The sequence below is a fragment of the Anolis carolinensis genome, chromosome 3, assembly GCF_035594765.1.
Source record: "Anolis carolinensis isolate JA03-04 chromosome 3, rAnoCar3.1.pri, whole genome shotgun sequence".
NCBI lineage: Eukaryota > Metazoa > Chordata > Lepidosauria > Squamata > Dactyloidae > Anolis > Anolis carolinensis.
In genome coordinates this window covers 48,939,042-48,958,772 of record NC_085843.1, presented here as the reverse complement: position 1 = coordinate 48,958,772, position 19,731 = coordinate 48,939,042, and the positions used below count along the sequence as shown (strand labels likewise).

General features: G+C 41.1%; 1 protein-coding gene across 10 annotated transcripts in view; it reads left to right on the top strand.

Moving 5' to 3' along the window:
• The window catches only part of morc1 (MORC family CW-type zinc finger 1), an 86,273-nt gene that overhangs the window by 54,128 nt on the left and 12,414 nt on the right, over window positions 1-19,731 (top strand). For 3 of the 10 annotated variants that reach the window (XM_008107781.3, XM_008107778.3, XM_062974874.1), the window contains 5 exons: window positions 7,682-7,747; window positions 9,042-9,263; window positions 11,567-11,659; window positions 17,100-17,175; window positions 19,502-19,598. In XM_008107781.3, coding sequence (XP_008105988.2) covers window positions 7,682-7,747; window positions 9,042-9,263; window positions 11,567-11,659; window positions 17,100-17,175; window positions 19,502-19,598 — 554 coding nt within the window. The remainder of the gene's footprint in view (window positions 1-7,681; window positions 7,748-9,041; window positions 9,264-11,566; window positions 11,660-17,099; window positions 17,176-19,501; window positions 19,599-19,731) is intronic. The other 7 variants (XM_008107779.3, XM_016992551.2, XM_062974872.1 and 4 more) reach the window with 7 other exon arrangements.

Genomic DNA, 19,731 nt, shown 5'->3' with positions numbered 1-19,731 from the left:
CATCAGAGGCGTCAGCCTGCACAACAAAAGGGGTTTTAGGATCAGGGTGCTGTAGAATTGGCTGGGTCGTGAATAACTGCTTTAGCTGGTGGAACCCTTTCTCTGCTTGCTCCGTCCAGCGGAAAGGCTGTTTCCCACGGATGCAGCTGGTGATTGGGTCAGACCAGCGAGCGAAGTCTGGGATGAATTTGCGGTAGTAGTTTGCAAACCCCAAGAAGTGCTGCACTTCCTTCTTGTTGGTTGGCGCCCGCCATTCCAATACTGCTGAAACCTTTGCCGGGTCCATGGAGAGCCCTAGTGGCGAGACGCGGTATCCCAGGAAGTCTACCTCTTGCAGATCAAAGGCGCATTTTTCTAACTTGGCATATAGTCCATGATCCCGCAATCGTTGTAGCACCATTCTGACGTGTTGCTCGTGTTCCGATTGTGATCTAGAAAACACCAAAAAATCGTCCAAATATATGATCAAGAATCGATCTAGATAATCCTGGAAGATATCGTTGACAAAATGCTGGAATGTTGCGGGAGCTCCGGATAATCCGTAATTCATGACTAGGGACTCAAATAATCCGAATTTGGTCTGGAAGGCGGTTTTCCATTCGTCCCCTTCTCTGATGTGAACTAGATTGTAAGCCCCCCGGAGATCCAGCTTGGTGTAAACCTTGGCCCCTCGAAGCCGGTCTAATAGGTCTGAGATCAAAGGCAGGGGGTAGCGATTCCGCTTCGTGATATTGTTCAATGCTCTATAGTCCACAACCAGGCGTAGGTCCCCTGACTTCTTTTTCACAAACATCACTGGGGAAGCAGCTGGGGATTGAGAGGGTCTGATGAACCCCTTGCGAAGGTTTGACTCTATAAACTCCCTGAGAGCTTCTTGCTCTGGTTCAGTCAGGGAGTAGAGATGTCCTCGCGGAATCGGGGCCCCCTCCACCAAGTCAATGGCACAGTCGTAGGGTCTATGTGGGGGTAGTTTCTCGGCTTCCTTTTCATTGAAAACATCCCAAAAGTCCGAATATTTCTTGGGCAAGGTGATGATGGGCTCAGCGTCCGTGGCATGACAGACCTTGGCTACTAGACAATGGTTTTGACAATATCTTGAGGCAAACTGTAGTTCTCTGTTGGTCCAGGAGATGTTTGGGTCGTGGAGTGTCAGCCATGGAATCCCCAAAATCACAGGGAAGTGGGGAACCTCGGTAACGAAGAAGGAAATTTCTTCCATGTGTTCCCTTATCCACATCCTGGTGGGTTCAGTCCATTGGCTTACTGGACCTGTCTTTAGGGGACGGCCATCTATGGCCTGCACCACCCGGGCATTCTTGAAATCATGATATTGTAATCCCAGAGAGTCGGCATACTCTCTATCGATGAAGTTGTTTGTTGCCCCTGAGTCTATCATGGCATGGATCATGACGGGTCCTTTTTTCACTGACCACAGCGTGACCACCAGGAGAAATAGGACCCCGGTTTGCGGCTCTTGAGTGGGGTTTTTGACCGGGTTGTCGAGCCTCTCTACGCCCGGTCGCTGGCTTCCCCCGCCGGCTTGGCCCCAGCCACCTCGGCCGTTTCCGGCTCCACGGAGGACGCCGCCGCCAGGCGGGCGGCGGGCTTCCTTTTGGCTGGACATTCTCTGGCGAAGTGGCCCCCATTCCCGCAGTACCAACACAAATTCAAACGTTGGCGGCGGGCCTTTTCGGCAACATCCAGTCTGGGGCGCACATTGCCCAACTGCATCGGCTCCTCCTCGCTTCCCATGGGGTTTGGGGCTGGCGGTGGAGATCTCCATACTGGACGTGGCTGAACACTGGCGGAAGCGGGGGGTTTCACTCCGGCTCTTCCACTCTGGCCTCGGAGCCACTGTTTTTTGTTAGCTATCAGGGCTTCGGCTCGTAAACACTGGTTGATGAGTCTCTCAAGAGTCCCTGGAGGATCCACCTTAGAGATCTCTTCCTGCATCTCGAAGTTGAGGCCCTCGCGAAACTGTCCTCTAAGGGCTATATCGTTCCAGCCGGTGCTCTGAGCCAGCACCCGGAATTCGGCTATGTACCGGGACAACGGCCTGTCCCCTTGGAAGAGACGCCAGAGTTTATGGCCGGCCGCCTCCTCGTCGTTCTCGATTCCCCAGGTCTTTCTAAGGTGGTTCAAGAAACTTTGCGCAGAGCTTAGGTGCGTGGAACCCGCATCAAACAGCGCCGTCGCCCAATTGGCCGCAGGCCCATCTAGGAGACTGTAGATCCACGCCACTTTGACATCTTCTTGGGGAAATTCAGCTTGGCGGGCTTCTAAGTACGCCTGGCATTGGCGACGGAAAACATGAACCTTGGAGGCTTCTCCAGAAAACTTGGTTGGTAGCACTAGGGCAGGGAGACGCACTCCGCGTTCCTTCAAGCCCAGTATTTCTCCCTCCTGCGTTCGGAGAGTATCACGGATTCTATTGAATTCTTCTTGGGAAATGGTGTAACTGGGCGGTTGAGCCTCCGCTCCTGTTCCTGTAGACATTCTGGCCTTAGGTTAATTGGTGCTTAAGGTGGCGGAGTCAAACTGTCAGGACCCAGGCTGCAGAGCACCAATAACCATGCGCAGAGACCAGAATCTATCTAATATCTTTATTATAGAAATATATAAAGTCAATAAAAACAAGTGAAGAATATAGTTCAGAAGCAGACCTTTCAGATGAGGTCAAATATAGTCCAGAAATGTATTGTCCAATATAGGATATTAGAGTTCAAAGTTATAATCCACTTGACCGAAACACACACTTTGCCAAGCAAAGTGTGGGGAAATGACAGAGTCTTTAAAGTCCAATGTAGCTTGACAACAAGGCTGGAAAATAAACTTGGTTCTTGGCTAGATTCAAGACTTGAAACGAGGCAACATGAAACATGAACAGAGTCCAAAGAAGTCTGTGAAACAAGGCAAGGCTGGAAACTTGATCCGGGAAACAAGGAACTGGGGTTACGAAGTCCACACACGATCTCTCTCCTCAAGCTGAACAATTGACTCCGCAAAGTTCCCCTTGCGAGCAGCACCTATATTGGGTCTCGTTTTCCCGCCGACAGAACACTTCCCTAGAGAACGAGAAGTGAAACCCAACTCTGTCCAGATGCATGACTCCTTAGAATTTCCCAAGGGAAGCAGACCTAATCAGCTAATTGTTTGGCAGCGATTCTCAGGCTCCGGCGATTTGCCTCCCTGGCTCCCCTATCTCTATTATAATTGTCCCTCCGGGAAAACGGGGGGGAATTCTGCCCAAGGCCTGTTTGGCTACATTCTTGAGGACAAACATCCTCCAGGTGGAGAGGCTCCGATTCTGACTGAAACGGCGGAAATCCCATGTTTTCCTCTTCGTCTGCCACAATAGTACTAGGAACAGGACTACAAGGCCCATGAGTCATCACAGAGAGTGGGCCTTCTCTGTGGCTGCCCCTCGACTCTGGAACTCCCTGCCCAGGGAAGCCAGAATGGCCCCCTCCCTTCTGTCCTTCCGGCGGTAGGCTAAGACCTTCTTATTCTGGCAAGCTTTTAAATATGAAGGTGTTTAAAATCTAGTCAGGGAGTGCTGTGGTTTTTAACTTTGAATATGTTTTGATGGATTTTAACTGTAATTTTTTAGTTTTGTTTGTGTTTAATTCTATTTTAATATTTGTACTTTTGTATATTTTAAATTGTATCCTAATGCTTTTATGTCAAGCCGATTTGAGCCCCCTTTGGGGAGATAAAGCGGGATATAAATAAACATAATAAACATAATAATGAACATTATAATAATAACAACAACAACAACAATAAATTATGTGGCAATGAATCCCACTGTTTATGTATAAATGAGGTAAAGAAACATTGTGTCGGTGGATTAATTTACATAAAGGAATTTTTCCAAGTAAATGGATCATGTAAATATCAGCAAATGTATAAGTAGTGAAATTACCCAGATGCTGTTTCCCTTTTCTCCAAACACTCGATGATAAATCACTGGAATTTCCAGGTACCAATTAGTTACCAGAGACAGGCGATCACAATAAACATCACGGTGAACATTCACAAAATGGAGTGCCATACCATACCTCCATCTAGTTTCTGTCTTTATAGATACTAGCTTGGGGACCTGGTGTTGCCCAGGTCATTTGAGAATGGTATTACAGTAGAGTCTCACTTATCCAACATAAACAGGCCGGCAGAATGTTGGATAAGTGAATATGTTGGATAATAAGGAGGCATTAAGGAAAAGCCTATTAAACATCAAATTAGGTTATGATTTTACAAATGAAGCACCAAAACATCATGTTAGACAACAAATTTGGCAGAAAAAGTAGTTCAATACGCAGTAATGCTATGTAGTAATTACTGTATTTATGATTTTAGCACCAAAATATCATGATATATTGAAAACATTGACTACAAAAATGCATTGGATAATCCAGAATGTTGGATAAGCAAGTGTTGGATAAGTGAGACTCTACTGTATTTGTATTTCAATGTTATGTATTCTGTTTGGAGTGGGTGAACTACAATTCCCAGAATCGTGGCTCAGTCCTCCCCAAACCCTGCCAGTATTATAAGTTGACCATTTTAGACCTGTGTACCAGGTGTGCTGCAATACTCTCTGGATGGGGGTAAACTACTACAACTCCCAGAGTCCCGGGGCAATTGCCCCGAAACATCTGTCAGTATCCACAGCATGTCCGTGTGCCAAGTTTGGTCCAGATCTGTCGTTGGCTGGGTTCAGTGGTCTTTGGTAGCAGGTGAACTACAACTCCCAAAATCAAGGCCCCTTCCCACAAATACCTGCAGTATGTTCAGTAGGTCATGTGGCTTCTCTGTGCGAAGTGTGGTCCTGGTCCATTGTCGGTGGGGGTCACTGTTTCTCTGTTGTATTGGTTATGGGGGCTCTGTGTGCCAAGTGTGGTCCTGGTCCATCATCGGTAGGGTTCGAAGTGCTCATTCATAGCAGGTGAACTATAAATTCCAGTGCCTACTACTCCCAAATGTCCAGGCCAATTCCCCTCCAAACCCACCAGTATTCAAATCTGGGCATATTGGGTCTGCATGGCAAGTTTAGTTCAGACCCATCATTGTTTGGGTTCATAGCGTTTTACAACTCCTCTAAATTCCCCAGTAGGAGTCATAGTGCTCTGACTTGATGCAGGGTGAACTACAACTGTGACAGGGAAGGGCAGTGAGCGAGGCCATGCAAATTCCACAGCAATGGAGAACCATGGGATGCCTGCCTGTGGTGGAAGAAAAAGCAAAATCTAGGATGAAATGGTCCCCAAACGAAAGCATTCCTTGGGTGGTGGGTCGTAGTGTTTGGGAGGGACATTGGCAGGGGCTGGGCTACATGTTCATGGAGCTCGCTGTAACCGCAGTGTCAGTGCAAAGGAGTAACTTGCTGGATTCTCAGCACTGGGAACTATAGACTATTTGTGGAGGCCAGAGTCTGTCTATGTGAGCGGACACCTGTGCCACATACACACATACGGGTTTTCGCTTTTATTATGGATTTAGATTTAGATTAGATTTAGATAGATTTAGATTTAGAATTAGATTAGATTAGATTTAGATTAGAAGATTTAGATACATTAGATTATTAACTTTAGTTTCCTTTCAAGCTTTTCTGTTCCTTTCTGTGTGCAGGTGTCATTACCATTACCATTACATCATTAATGTTTTATTGCTGACAGTATGCGTACTTCGGACACATTGTGTCAGTGCTAACAAATTAGTTTTCTAGTTTCCCTTATTGTCTTAAGAGAAGATTTGAGACTGCTGTGTTGACCAGTTTCTACTTCCATTAGTTCACCCTTTGTGCTTAGCAAAACAACTCATTACATCTGTGCCTTTGAAGTTCCATTGCTGGGTCAAACTAGGCTCTAGAAACTTAACTTTTCAGGTGCAGAGCAGTGATCAGCTTGCATTATTGATTGTTTAAGCTATTAGGCAATAATCAATATACACACAATGTTGTTCTACAATTCAAATCAGTGGTGTTTGGTACACATTTGCAATATTGCTGAATTGAATACACTTGCTAAGCAATTAAGCAGTTAAACAGTTATCATTAGCAAATTTGTTGAATATATTTGTTAAGCAAAAGCAAATAGCACAGATTTCCATTCTTCCAACCTATGTCTCTTCAACAGCTTATGAATTCTGCTCAAACTTGTGTTATCATTTCTATATTTGACAGTGAAACAAATTGCATTCTTTCTTATGGATGTATATTTTACCATATTGGAAAGCATGATGGAGATAAATTGTTTTGTACCAGATCTATTGGATTTAAGGCTTATATGCTTTCAGATTCAATACAGTTTTTAACTACATTGCATTTGTTTTCAACTCAGCACGTTGGCCCTTTCCTGAATCTTTTTCTTCTATTTAAATCGTCACTGAATTGCCCTCAAACTGTGCAGATCACTTGCACACACTATACTATTGACTATTTTTGTTTGCTCTGACAATGTCAACTAAAAGAGTACACTTGGCAGGGAGGAAATGACAATTTGAAAGAGTAAATTTACATTTGTCTTTCAGTCAGTTCGTCAAACTTTCAGCTTTGGCTAGATTCCTGTGCATAGGGAAGAGAGAAGATGAGGCTGCTTCTTTTTTATGAGCTTACTTATATACGTTATTCAAACAGACTGGGTAAACTTTATTGTGTACATAAATGCTAGCAATACTTTTAATGATCTCTGTTTTCAGAACAATCATGGGAATTTTCTCTTAATTCTCTTAAGTAGAATCACTCCACATTATTTTCTAAATGTTTTGCTTTATTTATTTTATTTCGTGTCAAAAGCATTGCATAATAAATAAGTTTTAAAAGTGATAAAATAAAGGAATCACAAACAGCTAAATAGTTTTAGACCAGAAGTGGGCAACAGCAATTGCATTGTCTGTAGCTTTGAACAACTCCTCTTCCATGCATGAGGCAGGGCATTGTGGGCAAGCATACATATGCGGAGTTGTTTGTTCTGCTCCACAGTCACACAAGGTGGAGGATTCCTCCAGGTAGTGCCATCTTGCCAGGTTGTCTTTTGATCTGCCCACTCCGCTTCTCAGTCTATTTAGGGACTTCCAAGTTGCCTGTTCTTAGTTTGCCCCAGGAGACAGACCCTCATGGGGGGCCATCCAATTGGGATTGCCTGGTTTAGTTGCCCATAGGGACACCCTTGCTGTTGCATCACAATGTTTCGCTATAATGACTACATCTTAAAATTTTATTTTGGACCTATTTGGTTCATTTCATCTGCTTTTGGTTTAATGATTTGATACTCATTTTGCTGGCCTGTATGTGACATTTCTTATGAAATAAGATTCAGAATATTTTTCAGAAAATTCTCTTCTGAAAAAAATGCTTAGTTGGATAAAAAAAACATATGGTATATATTGACAGATGAAGGAAAGGCAGTAAAGAGTAGTTGTCATATCTCTATTCAGTGTTTTTCACCTTGATGATGATATATGAGTGTAACTCATAAAACAATCTTTTTGAACTCAAATGGAACTGTTGGAGATGTTTGGTTCCAGCTGAGTTCAAAAAGATTGTTTTATGAGTTTTTTTTATCAAATATTTATTTTCTAAAAAAGAAACATGCCTATTAAGAGCATCGTAGCTTCTAATTAGAAAAATAATCAAGGGATGCAAGTGTTTGTTCCTCCCCTCTTTTTTTAATTCTTACAGAAACTTCATTTGATACAGCCACATACATTTGTCCACTGTCCTTCTTCTGCCAAAAGTTCAAAGGATGTGAGTAAATTTTGACTGCATTGTGGTAATCATGAAGAATTTATGGGCTGGTGATTCATATCAGAGTGCATAACTCCAGCACAATGACTAAACCCATCAGAATGCAGAAACTTAGGGGGCATCTACATTGTACAATTAAGACAGTTTGACATCACTATCTTCCATGGTTGAATGGAATCCTGGGAGTTCTCTTTGGCAGAGAATGCTAAAGAAACTTGTAAAGCTACAATGGCTACAATTCCATAGCATTAAGCCATGGGAGTTAGTGGGGCCAAACTGTTTTAATTGTACAGTGTAGATGCACCCCCTGTGTGTCATCCAAACTAGAGGTCCGGGCATTTCATCCTTTGACAAACCAGGATTATACATTTGTATATCTCCAAACAAAGGGGTGTCTACTGACACTTCCCTTTGGGTTGTACCATTCTGGCTACATAAGAAAAGATACTGTTTTCCTGAAGAACAAGCAGACAGGAAATATAACAACTTAAATGCAAGCACTAATCATGCCCAAGGTAAACTCATTAAATCCATGCAAGTTATGGTCAATTGGGACTACTCATTGAGAAGATGATTCAGTTGGCCTTAATCAGAGCTTCTCCTATTGCCAAATTATTCTAACAGTGGAATATACACAGTACCAACTTAAAGGAGTTTGATTTTTCTTTAAGTGCCATGGATCCATCTTACAGGATGCTTTGACATATAGTTGAAGGTGGAACTTCTGAAGTTGCCAGTAATTTCGAAAATATGCATCCCCAAGAAAGTGTTTCTTCACTGACACATAGCCAAAGTGTCAGGCACTGAACCCTAGACCAGGACCAGAATCTATAGTTCATACTGATCATGTCTGAGTATGGAAACTAAGTAGGTTTGAGAACACTAGCTAAATATCAGAGATCTCTAGGTATGGCTAGTAAAGAAGCCTGAAAGCTTAGGCATCCACTGTCAGTGGATACTAGTCTGAATGAACCAGTAGTCTGACTGAATATAAGGCAGCTTCCTATATTCATGTGTATGCAGTCCATTCTTATAAGTGCTCAGCAAATATAAACCGCCCCTATGGACTATTCAGAAAAAATAATTAATTTGGCAAGCTGTGGACTTTAGGATTATTTCTGAGGACATTTAATCTGTCTTGAATTTGATCTGTCTTGAACAAAACATACTGCACGCTTTTTCATTACTCAAATCACTAAGCAGATATATTTCTCTTCAAATTGAACAGTTCTGTTCAAGTGATACCTGTTTTTCCCTCTTTCAATATAATAATACTAATAATGAAAATGTCAAGAAGATAGTGTACCGGAAGAAAACTTCAAATAAAGATTCATCTCCAGCCTGCAGACATTTGATTAAAAGTAGAACAAAAGCAGAGCACAGCCAACACAAGACCCATCAAAGATCGTCACCTGCAAAGCAAAAGACTCCCTCTGAAAGGAGACAGCAGCCTTGTCAAAAAGAAAAACGTTTCCTTTCAGTGCTGGAAGATACAGAGGATTACAGTTTGCCAAAAGTATGGTATACCTTTGGTTAATTCCTGAAAAAAGATATATGTCATGCTTTCCTACTCTAATTCACATGTTATTTTCACTTTGTTGTTTTATTCAGCAAAATACATTGCTTAAATTGGGAATGGGTAATACCCTTAGATCTGCGGGCACACAGACCAGAGAGCCTTACCATTTCTCATGTCTCACCTTAGTTTTATTTATTTGTTTAAGTTAATAAAACTTGCATTCTCAGGAGAGGGTATGAGGGCAATTTCAGCAGGTTTTATGGCCTCTTGTTTTCAGCCTAGAGCCTCTTTTATACTATGCAATTATAACACTATGATTTCTCTTTAACTATGGACTCCTGGAAGTTGACATTTAGGGAAGCATATTTATAATTATCAGCCAGAGATCTTCAGTACATCATGAAATTACAAACCCCAGGATGCAACTATGGCAATTGAAGTGAAATCACAGTGTTATAATACTAAAGTGTAAAAGGAACCCCTTTCCCTAAAAAAGGGAAAAGAAGATGGAAATTGGAGGGCTGGTTGTCCATAAGCCTCACTTTGGATGCATCTGGTTTGGATAACACATAGAGGATGTACCTACGCTGTATGTAGAATTAATGCAGTTTGACACCATTTTAATTGCAATAGTTCAGTGCTATGAATTCATGGGAGCTGCAGCTTTACGAAATCTTTAGCCTTCTCTGCTAAAGAGTGCTGGTGCCTTACCAGACTACAACTCCCGTAACTCCATAGCATTGAGCCATGGCAGTTAAAGGATCTCATCAAACGGGCAGGGGGAAGGCATGAGACAGGTCTGCCTTCTGCCATCCCACATCCTTTCTCCCTTCAGGTCCATCTTTCCCCTGCCTTTCTCTATTTTGTGCTATATTAGGGGTTGGGTAATATCCAAGTCTCTGGACTATGTTCATCCATGCTGACTAAATGAAGCCCCACGGAATGCCGCCAGATGTTGCCCTGTGTTATGTGATGGGTTCTGTTTCAGCAGCATGGAGAAATTGGGAGAAGGTGCAGAGAAGACTGCATCTGATGAGGTTGTAAGTGGTGTCTAACTTCATTAATTCTACAGCATGCACTGCCTGATGTCAAGCAGGCAATAGAGAAAAGTTAAGTGTTGTGTCACTACCTGGGAAATGCAGGATAGCAGTCAGGACAATTGTGGCTAGTTCCAGTTGGGAATCGGCCCAACTGTGTTCACTGTCCCTAAATCAGAAAAAACCCAAATCTTAGTGCAGGATTTGGGCTTTTCCCTGACTTAAGGAAGCATTTCTCAACCTGGAGGTCGGGACTCCTTGGTGGGGGGGTTGCGAGGGGGCTGTTGGAGGGGTTGCCAAAGACCATCAGCAAACACATATTTCTGATGGTCTTAGGAACCCCTTTGGTGGAGAAGGCTGGATGTAGGTAAACTACAACTCCAAAACCCTAGGTCAATGTCCTGCAAACCCTTCCAGTATTTTCTGTTGGTTGTGGGAGTTCTGTTTGCCAAGTTTGGTTCAGTTCCATTGTTGGTGGAGTTCAGAATGCTCTTTGATTGTAGGTGAACTATAAATCCCAGTAACAACAACTTCCAAATGACAAAATCAATCCCCACAACCCCACCAGCATTCAATTTCAGCATATCGGGTATTTGTACCAAATTTGGTCCAGTGAATGAAAATACATCCTGCATATCAAATATTTACATTACGATTTATAACAGTAGCAAAATTACAGTTATGAAGTAGCAACAAAAATAATGTTATGGTTGGGGGTCACCACAACATGAAGAACTGTATTAAGGGGTTGTGGCATTAGGAAGGTTGAGAACCACTGACTTAAGGTAACATAGATCAAGGATGTTTCTATGAACAACTGATCCTGGTTACCCAGATCAGTTATGTGTGACATGGAGCCAGCATGAGACTGATTCACATCTGTACACACCTTAGTAGTCAGTGTCAGAAAAGTGAGACGTAAACCAAATGACATTTTGAAGCTCATAATGAGCCTGAAAAAACTGAAAGAGTAGATGTGTTGTTCTTTCATGCCATCTTGTTGTTGTCAGTAACAGACATCTTCTTGTTGTCTATAGTAGACATCACTTAATTTACAGCAAAGTCTACACTGGTGTGAAATTGTTTGCAGTTTCCTAGCTTTTATAACAGCAGACAATAAATACCCCTAATTGTTAATCATGAGGTTGCCATGCTGATTCAATTAGCAAGTTATATTGATAAAGGTATTTCCTTTATTATCATGCTAAACACTCATGTCATCAAGCTTAATTAATTATAGTAATTATTCTAATTCTAATGCAGGTGGTACCTTCCGAAATACAGGATGAACAGTTTTATCACGAAGTGCCTGAGGTCATCAAAACTGAAACAGATAGTGATCCAGAAATCATTTCTGTATGAGCCTATTTGTTATTTTCTTGTACAAATCAGGTGGTCGGTAGCTGGATGGTAAAACTCAAACAGGGCTTTTTGAAATCTGCCTCTAAAATCATACACTATCATAGTGGTTAGATGATTCTGGGAGCTGTAATCCTAAAAAGTAATTTTTCAGAGCTATAGTAAAGGGTTTGTTTTTAAAAGCCATTGGTGCCGGTGCAAATGGAAAGGAGCATGTTGAACCCTTATTCTGCCCCATATTGCTTCCTCTTCACAGACAGACTCTGATACAAAAATTGGGATTGGCTAGGAGAAAGAAGTGCTTTTAAAATAGGATTTCTGTGGTCACTAAGACACAATTAAGAGATACTCAAAAACTGTGTTTCTGCTGAGTTTTGTTGAAATTCAACATGATACAGCAGACACACGGACATACATAACATGCCTCATGGGCAACATATTTGGTGTTGTTTTTTTAAAAAAGCAAAAGGCATCAGAGAAAATTTAGTTGTTAACACCCTGGCACCAAAAATAATAATCATTATAGAAAATAGAAAATAGATGAAGGCTAAATTACTTTACATATCTAATACTCAGCTGGCTGCTTTTAGCACTAAATCTCTGTTTTCTGAAACACTCCTTGCCTTAATTACTTGTGGCTCATCTGCTCAACTGTTTGGTTTGTCTAGAAATATACTGTGCCTCTGGCAAAGTAAAAAAGTGATCCAGAATTTAATATGCTGTTATAATTAGTAGGTATTTAAAAGAGTTTGCCATTTCACATTAATTATGTTCCTGCCACTTGCAGTAAATAGCAGGTGGCCAACCCACAACAAAAAGGACTGTGAGCTAGTGAGATTACACTCAACATATGTCAGATCCTACATTTTACAACAACTCTGGGAGGCTGTGGTTATAACAAATAGCATAATGAGAAAAATAAGCACAGGAAACGGCTTTGAGAAAGTAATACAAAATGAACATCTTACAGTCATTTAAGATTAGTCTAGTCTATTGAGAGCCATGGAAGGGGTAATAATAAAAGATTAAAATGTTGTTGGGAATTTCTAAAGAGATGATTTGAAAGGTAAATTTTCAAGGATTTTAAGGAATCCACAACTGCATTCTGCACATAATGTAGCTCGGGACATTTGCTTTGTTATTTCAGTGATTCATTCCACCTGGAAGAATAATTATCAATTCATCAGTATTAAAATTGAGGTGTCAACAGGCATCCTTCTTGGGTAGTCCCTCTTCAACATATCCATTAATGACTCTGGAAATCAGTGAATAGATGAGAAACTTACAAAAGTGGGCACATAAAATTATAATGTAGTAGCTATCTTGCCCTATAAATCCTGTGAAGAGAAAAAAATCCTTATCCATATATGATATGCCCCAAGAGAAGATCCTGAAAGTCACTTCCTAGAGGGCACCTGCATCAGGCTGAGATGGAAATTAGGATGAATGTGTTGGACAGCACAGGAAGAATTGTTTTCAACATATTATTATTATTATTATTATTATTATTATTATTATTATTAACATCACACAGTCCTAGACACTTGGGAAGTGTTCGACTTGTGATTTTGTGATAAGAAATCCAGCTTATCTATTTTGTTTGCTGTGTCATACAATAATAATAATAATAATAATAATAATAATAATAATAATAATAATAATAATAATAATAATAATAATGGTGTGCCGTGTAAAGTAATGTTTTCTTATAAAGAGCTAATGTGTAAGGAAGAAGGAGAGAAAGAGAAAGGAAGTTGATAAAAAGCTTAGAAGAGAGATAGGCAGTCCTAGCATATCATAGTAATCCAGATTGGGAATCTTGAAGTTCCCCAAAGATTGCTGGATTGCCATTTCCATCAGCCATAGCCAGCATTGCTAATGATAAGGAATGATGGGATGTTCAGCTCGATGTTATCTAGAGGGCTGGATGTTGAACATTTATGAGACATAGGAATGTTTGGAGTGATTCCCATTCCCAACCTCACCCCCTTACCCATTTCCTGCATAGTCAGGGACACTTTTGAAGCTACTCCTAAAGCTTTTGCATAATTATGGTTTGTTGTGTCATCTGGACTAATAAACTATGGTTAATATTGCTATAATTACATCAAGTAGCTTGTTAAACTGTCATTAAGTTTCACCACAGTTCTTGGGCAAGCTAAAGCAGAAGAGAAGGAGAGGGAAAGATACAAGCCAGAGGCTCATTTCTACTGGTAGCCAACTGACAATAGGGCAGAAAGAATTAGAAGTAGAGAGACATCTGAGAGTTAACTGAAGACTCGGAACTTCTAGAAATGCAGCATTCTTTAATAGTAGTAGTAGTAGTAATAATAATAATATTACAGTAGAGTCTCACTTATCCAAGCCTCGCTTATCCAAGCCATTTTTGTAGTCAATGTTTCCAATATATCGTGATATTTTGGTGCTAAATTCGTAAATACAGTAATTACAACATAACATTACTGCGTATTGAACTACTTTTTCTATCAAATTTGTTGTATAACATGAAGTTTTGGTGCTTAATTTGTAAAATCATAACCTAATTTGATGTTTAATAGGCTTTTCCTTGATCAGTCCTTATAATCCAAGATATTTGCTTATCCAAGCTTCTGCTGGCCCGTTTAGCTTGGATAAGTGAGACTCTACTGTAATAATAAGTAATAATAATAATAAGTAGTAGTAATAATAATAATAATAATAATAATAACAAAATCCAGCATATCTATCTTGTTTGCTGTGTCATATAATAATAATAATACTGTAATAATAATAACAGACAGAAGTCCTGATCCTTGCAGCCCAGGAGCAAGCCATCAGAACAAATGCAATTCAGGCCAAGATCGAAAAATCTGCTGATGACCCAAAATGCAGACTGTGCAAGGAAGCTGACGAAACCATTGATCATATCCTCAGCTGCTGTAAGAAAATTGCACAGACAGACTACAAATAGAGGCACAACTATGGCCCAAATGATACATTGGAACTTATGCCTCAAGTACCACCTCCCTGCAGTAAAGAACTGGTGGGATCACAAACCAGCAAAGATAATGGAAAATGAACACGCAAAGATACTGTGGGACTTTCGAATCCAGACTGACAAAGTTCTGGAACACAATACACAAGACATCACAGTTGTGGAAAAGAAAAAGGTTTGGATCATTGATGTCGCCATCCCAGGTGACAGTCGCATTGACGAAAAACAACAGGAAAAACTCAGCCGCTATCAGGACCTCAAGGTTGAACTTCAAAGACTCTGGCAGAAACCAGTGCAGGTGGTTCCGGTGGTGATCGGCACATTGGGTGCCTTGCCAAAAGATCTCAGCCGGCATTTGGAAACAATAGACATTGACAAAATTACTATCTGCCAACTGCAAAAGGCTGGGATCTGCATGCATCATCCGAAAATACATCACACAGTCCTAAACACTTGGAACGTGTTCGACTTGTGATTTTGTGATATGAAATCCAGCATATCTATCTTGTTTGCTGTGTCATACAACGTCGTTGTGTCAATAATAATAATAATAATAATAATAATATGATCCAATACAACAGCCATCAGTGTCTGCTGTGGATTCATCTTGTGATTCAAATAATAATAATAATAATTTTATTCTTATACCCTGCCACCATCTCCCAAACGAGACTCGGGGCAACTTACATACGGGACAAAATGCCTATAGACACAATTAACAAACAATCAAAGCAAAAAACATAATGAAAAAAAACAGTTAAAAACACAAATTCATAAAACATAAAAATATAAAACAGGCGTGTAACAATATTCAGCGAAACCAGTTGCCATAGTACAATGGGCGTGATCAGGGCCGGTCATGGGCCGGTCATGGAGTAGTGCAAGCAACATAGATAGGGCCGGGTATTGGATAAAATAAAGAGAGCAGCATATTCTTGTGGAACCTAGGGACTGGCCATTTGTGACTAGGGTCTAGGCATTGTCAAAAGCAAGCTGAAACAACCAAGTTTTCAGATTCCTACAAAAGGTGGCCAATGTTGGGGCTTGTCTAATTTCCCATGGGAGGCAGTTCCAAAGCCAGGGGGCTACTCTCTTGTCCCGACCAACCGCGCTTGTGATGGAGCAAGAGGAGAGCTTTACTGGCAGATCTTAGAGCCCGCGCCGTTCATAGGGGGAGATGCAGTCTCGAAGATAAGCAGGGCCCGAACCGTCCTTTTGGCCTGATATAATACAGCAATCTTGTAGCATGATTGCCGCTTGCCTACTCCTAACTCAGTATATATACTAGAACTATCTGGGTGTTGGAGAATGTGTAACGATACTTATCTTGACTTTTCATGAACCTGAAGAAGACTGTACTGCATTGTGACTAGCTTGTGAGTTCAGTTTGGAGACAGTGACATTATATACCAATAAGAAAGAAAGAAAGTAAAATGGGTATTAAAAGGAGGGTAGGAGGTCATTCAGAGGCTAACATTTAAAGGTGAAATTAAGGCTGTATCTACCAAATAATGCAGATACATTAAGGCTGTATTGCCAAATAATGCAGTTTGAATTGCTTTACAGTGTTCCCTCACTTATCGCTGGCATTAGGTTCCAGGACCACCTGCAATAAGTGAAAATCCATGAAGTAGGGACACTATATTTATTTTAATAGGTTGGTTAAGGGTTAAGGAGCCGCCGTGGCTCAGTGTGTTAAAGCGCTGAGCTGCTGAACTTGCAGACCGAAAGGTCCCAGGTTCAAATCCCGGGAGTGGAGTGAACGCCCACTGTTGCTCCAGCTTCTGCCAACCTAGCAGTTCAAAAACATGCCAATGTGAGTAGATCAATAGGTACCGCTCCGGCGGGAAGGTAACGGCGCTCCATACAGTCATGCCGGCCACATGACCTTGGAGGTGTCTAGGGACAACGCCAGTTCTTCGGCTTAGAAATGGAGATGAGCACCAACCCCCAGAGTCGGACACGATTGGACTTATCGTCAGGAAAAAACCTTTACTTTAGAGTTTATTGAAAAACCGCAAAACAGCGAATCCGCAAAAAGTGAACCGTGAAGTAGTGAGGGAACACTGTATATGGGTCTGCTGCTGCTGCTCAGTCATTTAGTCGTCTCCGACTCTTCATGACCTCATGGGCCACTCCACGCCAGAGCTCCCTGTCGGCCGTCATCGCCCCCAGTTCCTTCAAGTTCAAGCCAGTCACTTCAAAGATACCGTCCATCCATCTTGCCCTTGGTCAGCCTCTCTTCCTTTTTCCTTCAATTTTCCCCAGCATCGTGATCTTTTCCAAGCTTTCCTGTCTCCTCATGATGTGGCCAAAATACTGACCATATGCTATAGTTCAAACTGCATTCTTTGGCAGTGTATATCCAGCCTGGTTATGTAGTAGGTTCCCTCTGCCAAAGTACTATATATTACCATACATTTTAAGGAAAGCCCTGTTTATAACACAATTGTCATTTTCCAGATTATAATATCTGACAGTGAAGCTGAAGATTTGCCAAAGAATGAAGACGGTAACGATTTTTCTTTCATGCAAAAGGGTAAGCATTGTCAAAGAAAATAGCTGCACATATTGATCTTGAATTAGTATTCAAGTGCTTCAGTAAAGCCGGGCTGTTAGAGCAGTGATACTCAATGTGATGGTCAGTGAATCTTAAAGCCATTGGCTACTGGTCCATGGAGTTTCCAGAGGGAAGAGGGACTCATGTAGGTAATGGGAACCTATATGGTACTGATCCCTGGCACATTGGGAGAGGAATTACTAGTTCCTCATATCAGATAGCATAAGATGGATTTCATTAGGACATCTCCCCCTCCTCCAGTTTAGACTGTCTTTAACCAGTCAAGTCACCCACTGGAAGTTAAATTTCCCTGATTAGTGTGGGGGAAAACAGGCTTGGGATGACCAATCAAGGGATTCTTATAGAAGAATTGCACCTGGACTCAGTGTGTCATGAACATGGCTTGCTTTGCTTGGTCTTTGGACACAGCTGCAGCAGACAAAGAGTTTACAGTTCTCAAGTGTTCACTTGTTTGGTTTCTGTCGGATTAATGTTGAGGAAAACCAGATGAAGTGGTAGATAGGAGTTGACAGGCTTTTGCAGGGAATGAATGGTTATGTTCTGTATGTAGTTTAACCAGCTGTTAAGTTAAGGTTTCTCCTTGACGTTAAGTCTTGTGAAGTCTGAGTCTGGGGGATAGTGCTCATCTCCATTTCTAAGCCGAAGAGCCAGTGTTGTCCATAAACACCTCCTAGGTCATGTGGACTGCATGGATCACAGTTATTACCAACAGTTAATAAGGTAAAGGTTCTCCCTTGACATTAAGTGTAGTCATGTCCAACTATGGGGGTTGGTGCTCATCTCCATTTCTAAGCCGAAGAGCTGCTGTTGTCCGTAGACATCTCTGAGGTCATGTGGCTAGCATGACTGCATAGAGCGCCATTACCTTCCCGCTGGAGCAGTACCTATTGATCTCCTCACATTTGCATGTTTTCAAACTGCTAGGTTGGTGGAAGCTGGGGCTAATAATGGCAGCTCACCCCACTCCCTGGATTCAAACCACCAGCCTTTCGGTCAGCAAGTTCAGCAGCTCAGCGGTTTAACCCGCTGCACCATCAGGGGCTCCAACTGTTACCTGTTAGTAAATATATCAGTACTGCATCTACCTCAGAGTTTCAGTTTCCCCCTCAAAATCTAAGCAAACATAAAAAGAATTGCAGCTTTCCTTGGAACAGAAATAACTATATTTGAAATGCTGAAAGAGTACGCTGCTTTTTTGCTACATTGACTTGCAAGATAGAACTCGTTTTTGTAGTAGATCCTTCAAATTTACAAGTACTCATTCTCTCCTTACCATGTTTTTGACATTTTGCCCCCAAGTATGCCAGTTGGCCTGTTGAGTGTTGTAACAACAAACTACTTCTAGAGATGTTTTGTTTCCTTTTACTGAATATAGAGTCCACATGAAGAAAATGTATACCTAACAAATGCCCAAAGGGGAAAAAATTTGTTTCTTCTGATGATTGGCACAATTGATTGTATATTATCTGTTTTGTTTTTTTAAAAAAAAAATGATAAGAGAAATTGAGATTTTAAAAGTGGATCGACTCTTGTCCTCTGTTGGCTCTGTCCCAACTTTAGTGAGCATGGGAGGAACTCACACATTTGGTGATAAGAATCCATCTGTTCATTTATCCCACCATCCAGGGAGATAAGTGGCAGAATTTATAACTCTACTGGTTACACAGTAAGCATTTTAGCAGTAATCATTAAAGGCAATCTCCCATGGAGAAACTAATTGCAGAAGAGATGTTAACTCCATTAACGTTCAGTTAGTTGTTCATGGATGTTCTATCAATGGAAGTTTACAATGCTAATTATAAACTGCTGCCGCTATATGGTAAAGTAGGAAGGGTATTTATGGTATGCATGGTTAACTAAAACTGGAGGAATCCTTTGTTCTACAGACTGACAGCATCATTGGTTTGCAACTTCATAGACCATTAGAGAGCTGTGCAGCAATGATTCAGCCATAACTGTTTCTTATTGGTACTCTCATAGTCCAATGTCTACTTGGACCTGCTGCAGATTATATCCTATAACTTCCCTCAAAATGTTGTCATGTATGTGATACTTGTAGGCATATTCTTATTCAAATAATAGGTTTCAAACTCAAGCCATGTTCTAGCTTAAACTATAGTTTCATCAGCATTGAATCCGTTCCCCAAGCTTCCTTTTTGGGAATGCCACAGTAGCTCACATGGGGTCCCTTTGTCCAACCTATACCTACATATTTGCTTATATCTGTACTTTAATAACTGCTTGTTGTTTTTTGTTCTTTTTGCCATGTTTAATGCACATAAAGAAGAACAGGAGCAATCTGATGAAAAGGAAGACTATCTTCTTAGCTCAGCAAGTTGCTCATATTTTGAGAAAACATTTGCTAAAAGAGACTTGGAAAGGTGAGTATAATTGAGCACTCAATGCACAACTAGGGCTCTACTGCATTTATAATGTATTCAACTTTACATGGCATTACTGGTAAATATATAACAATGAACAAATCAAAAATAATGATTTAACTATTTTCTTTGA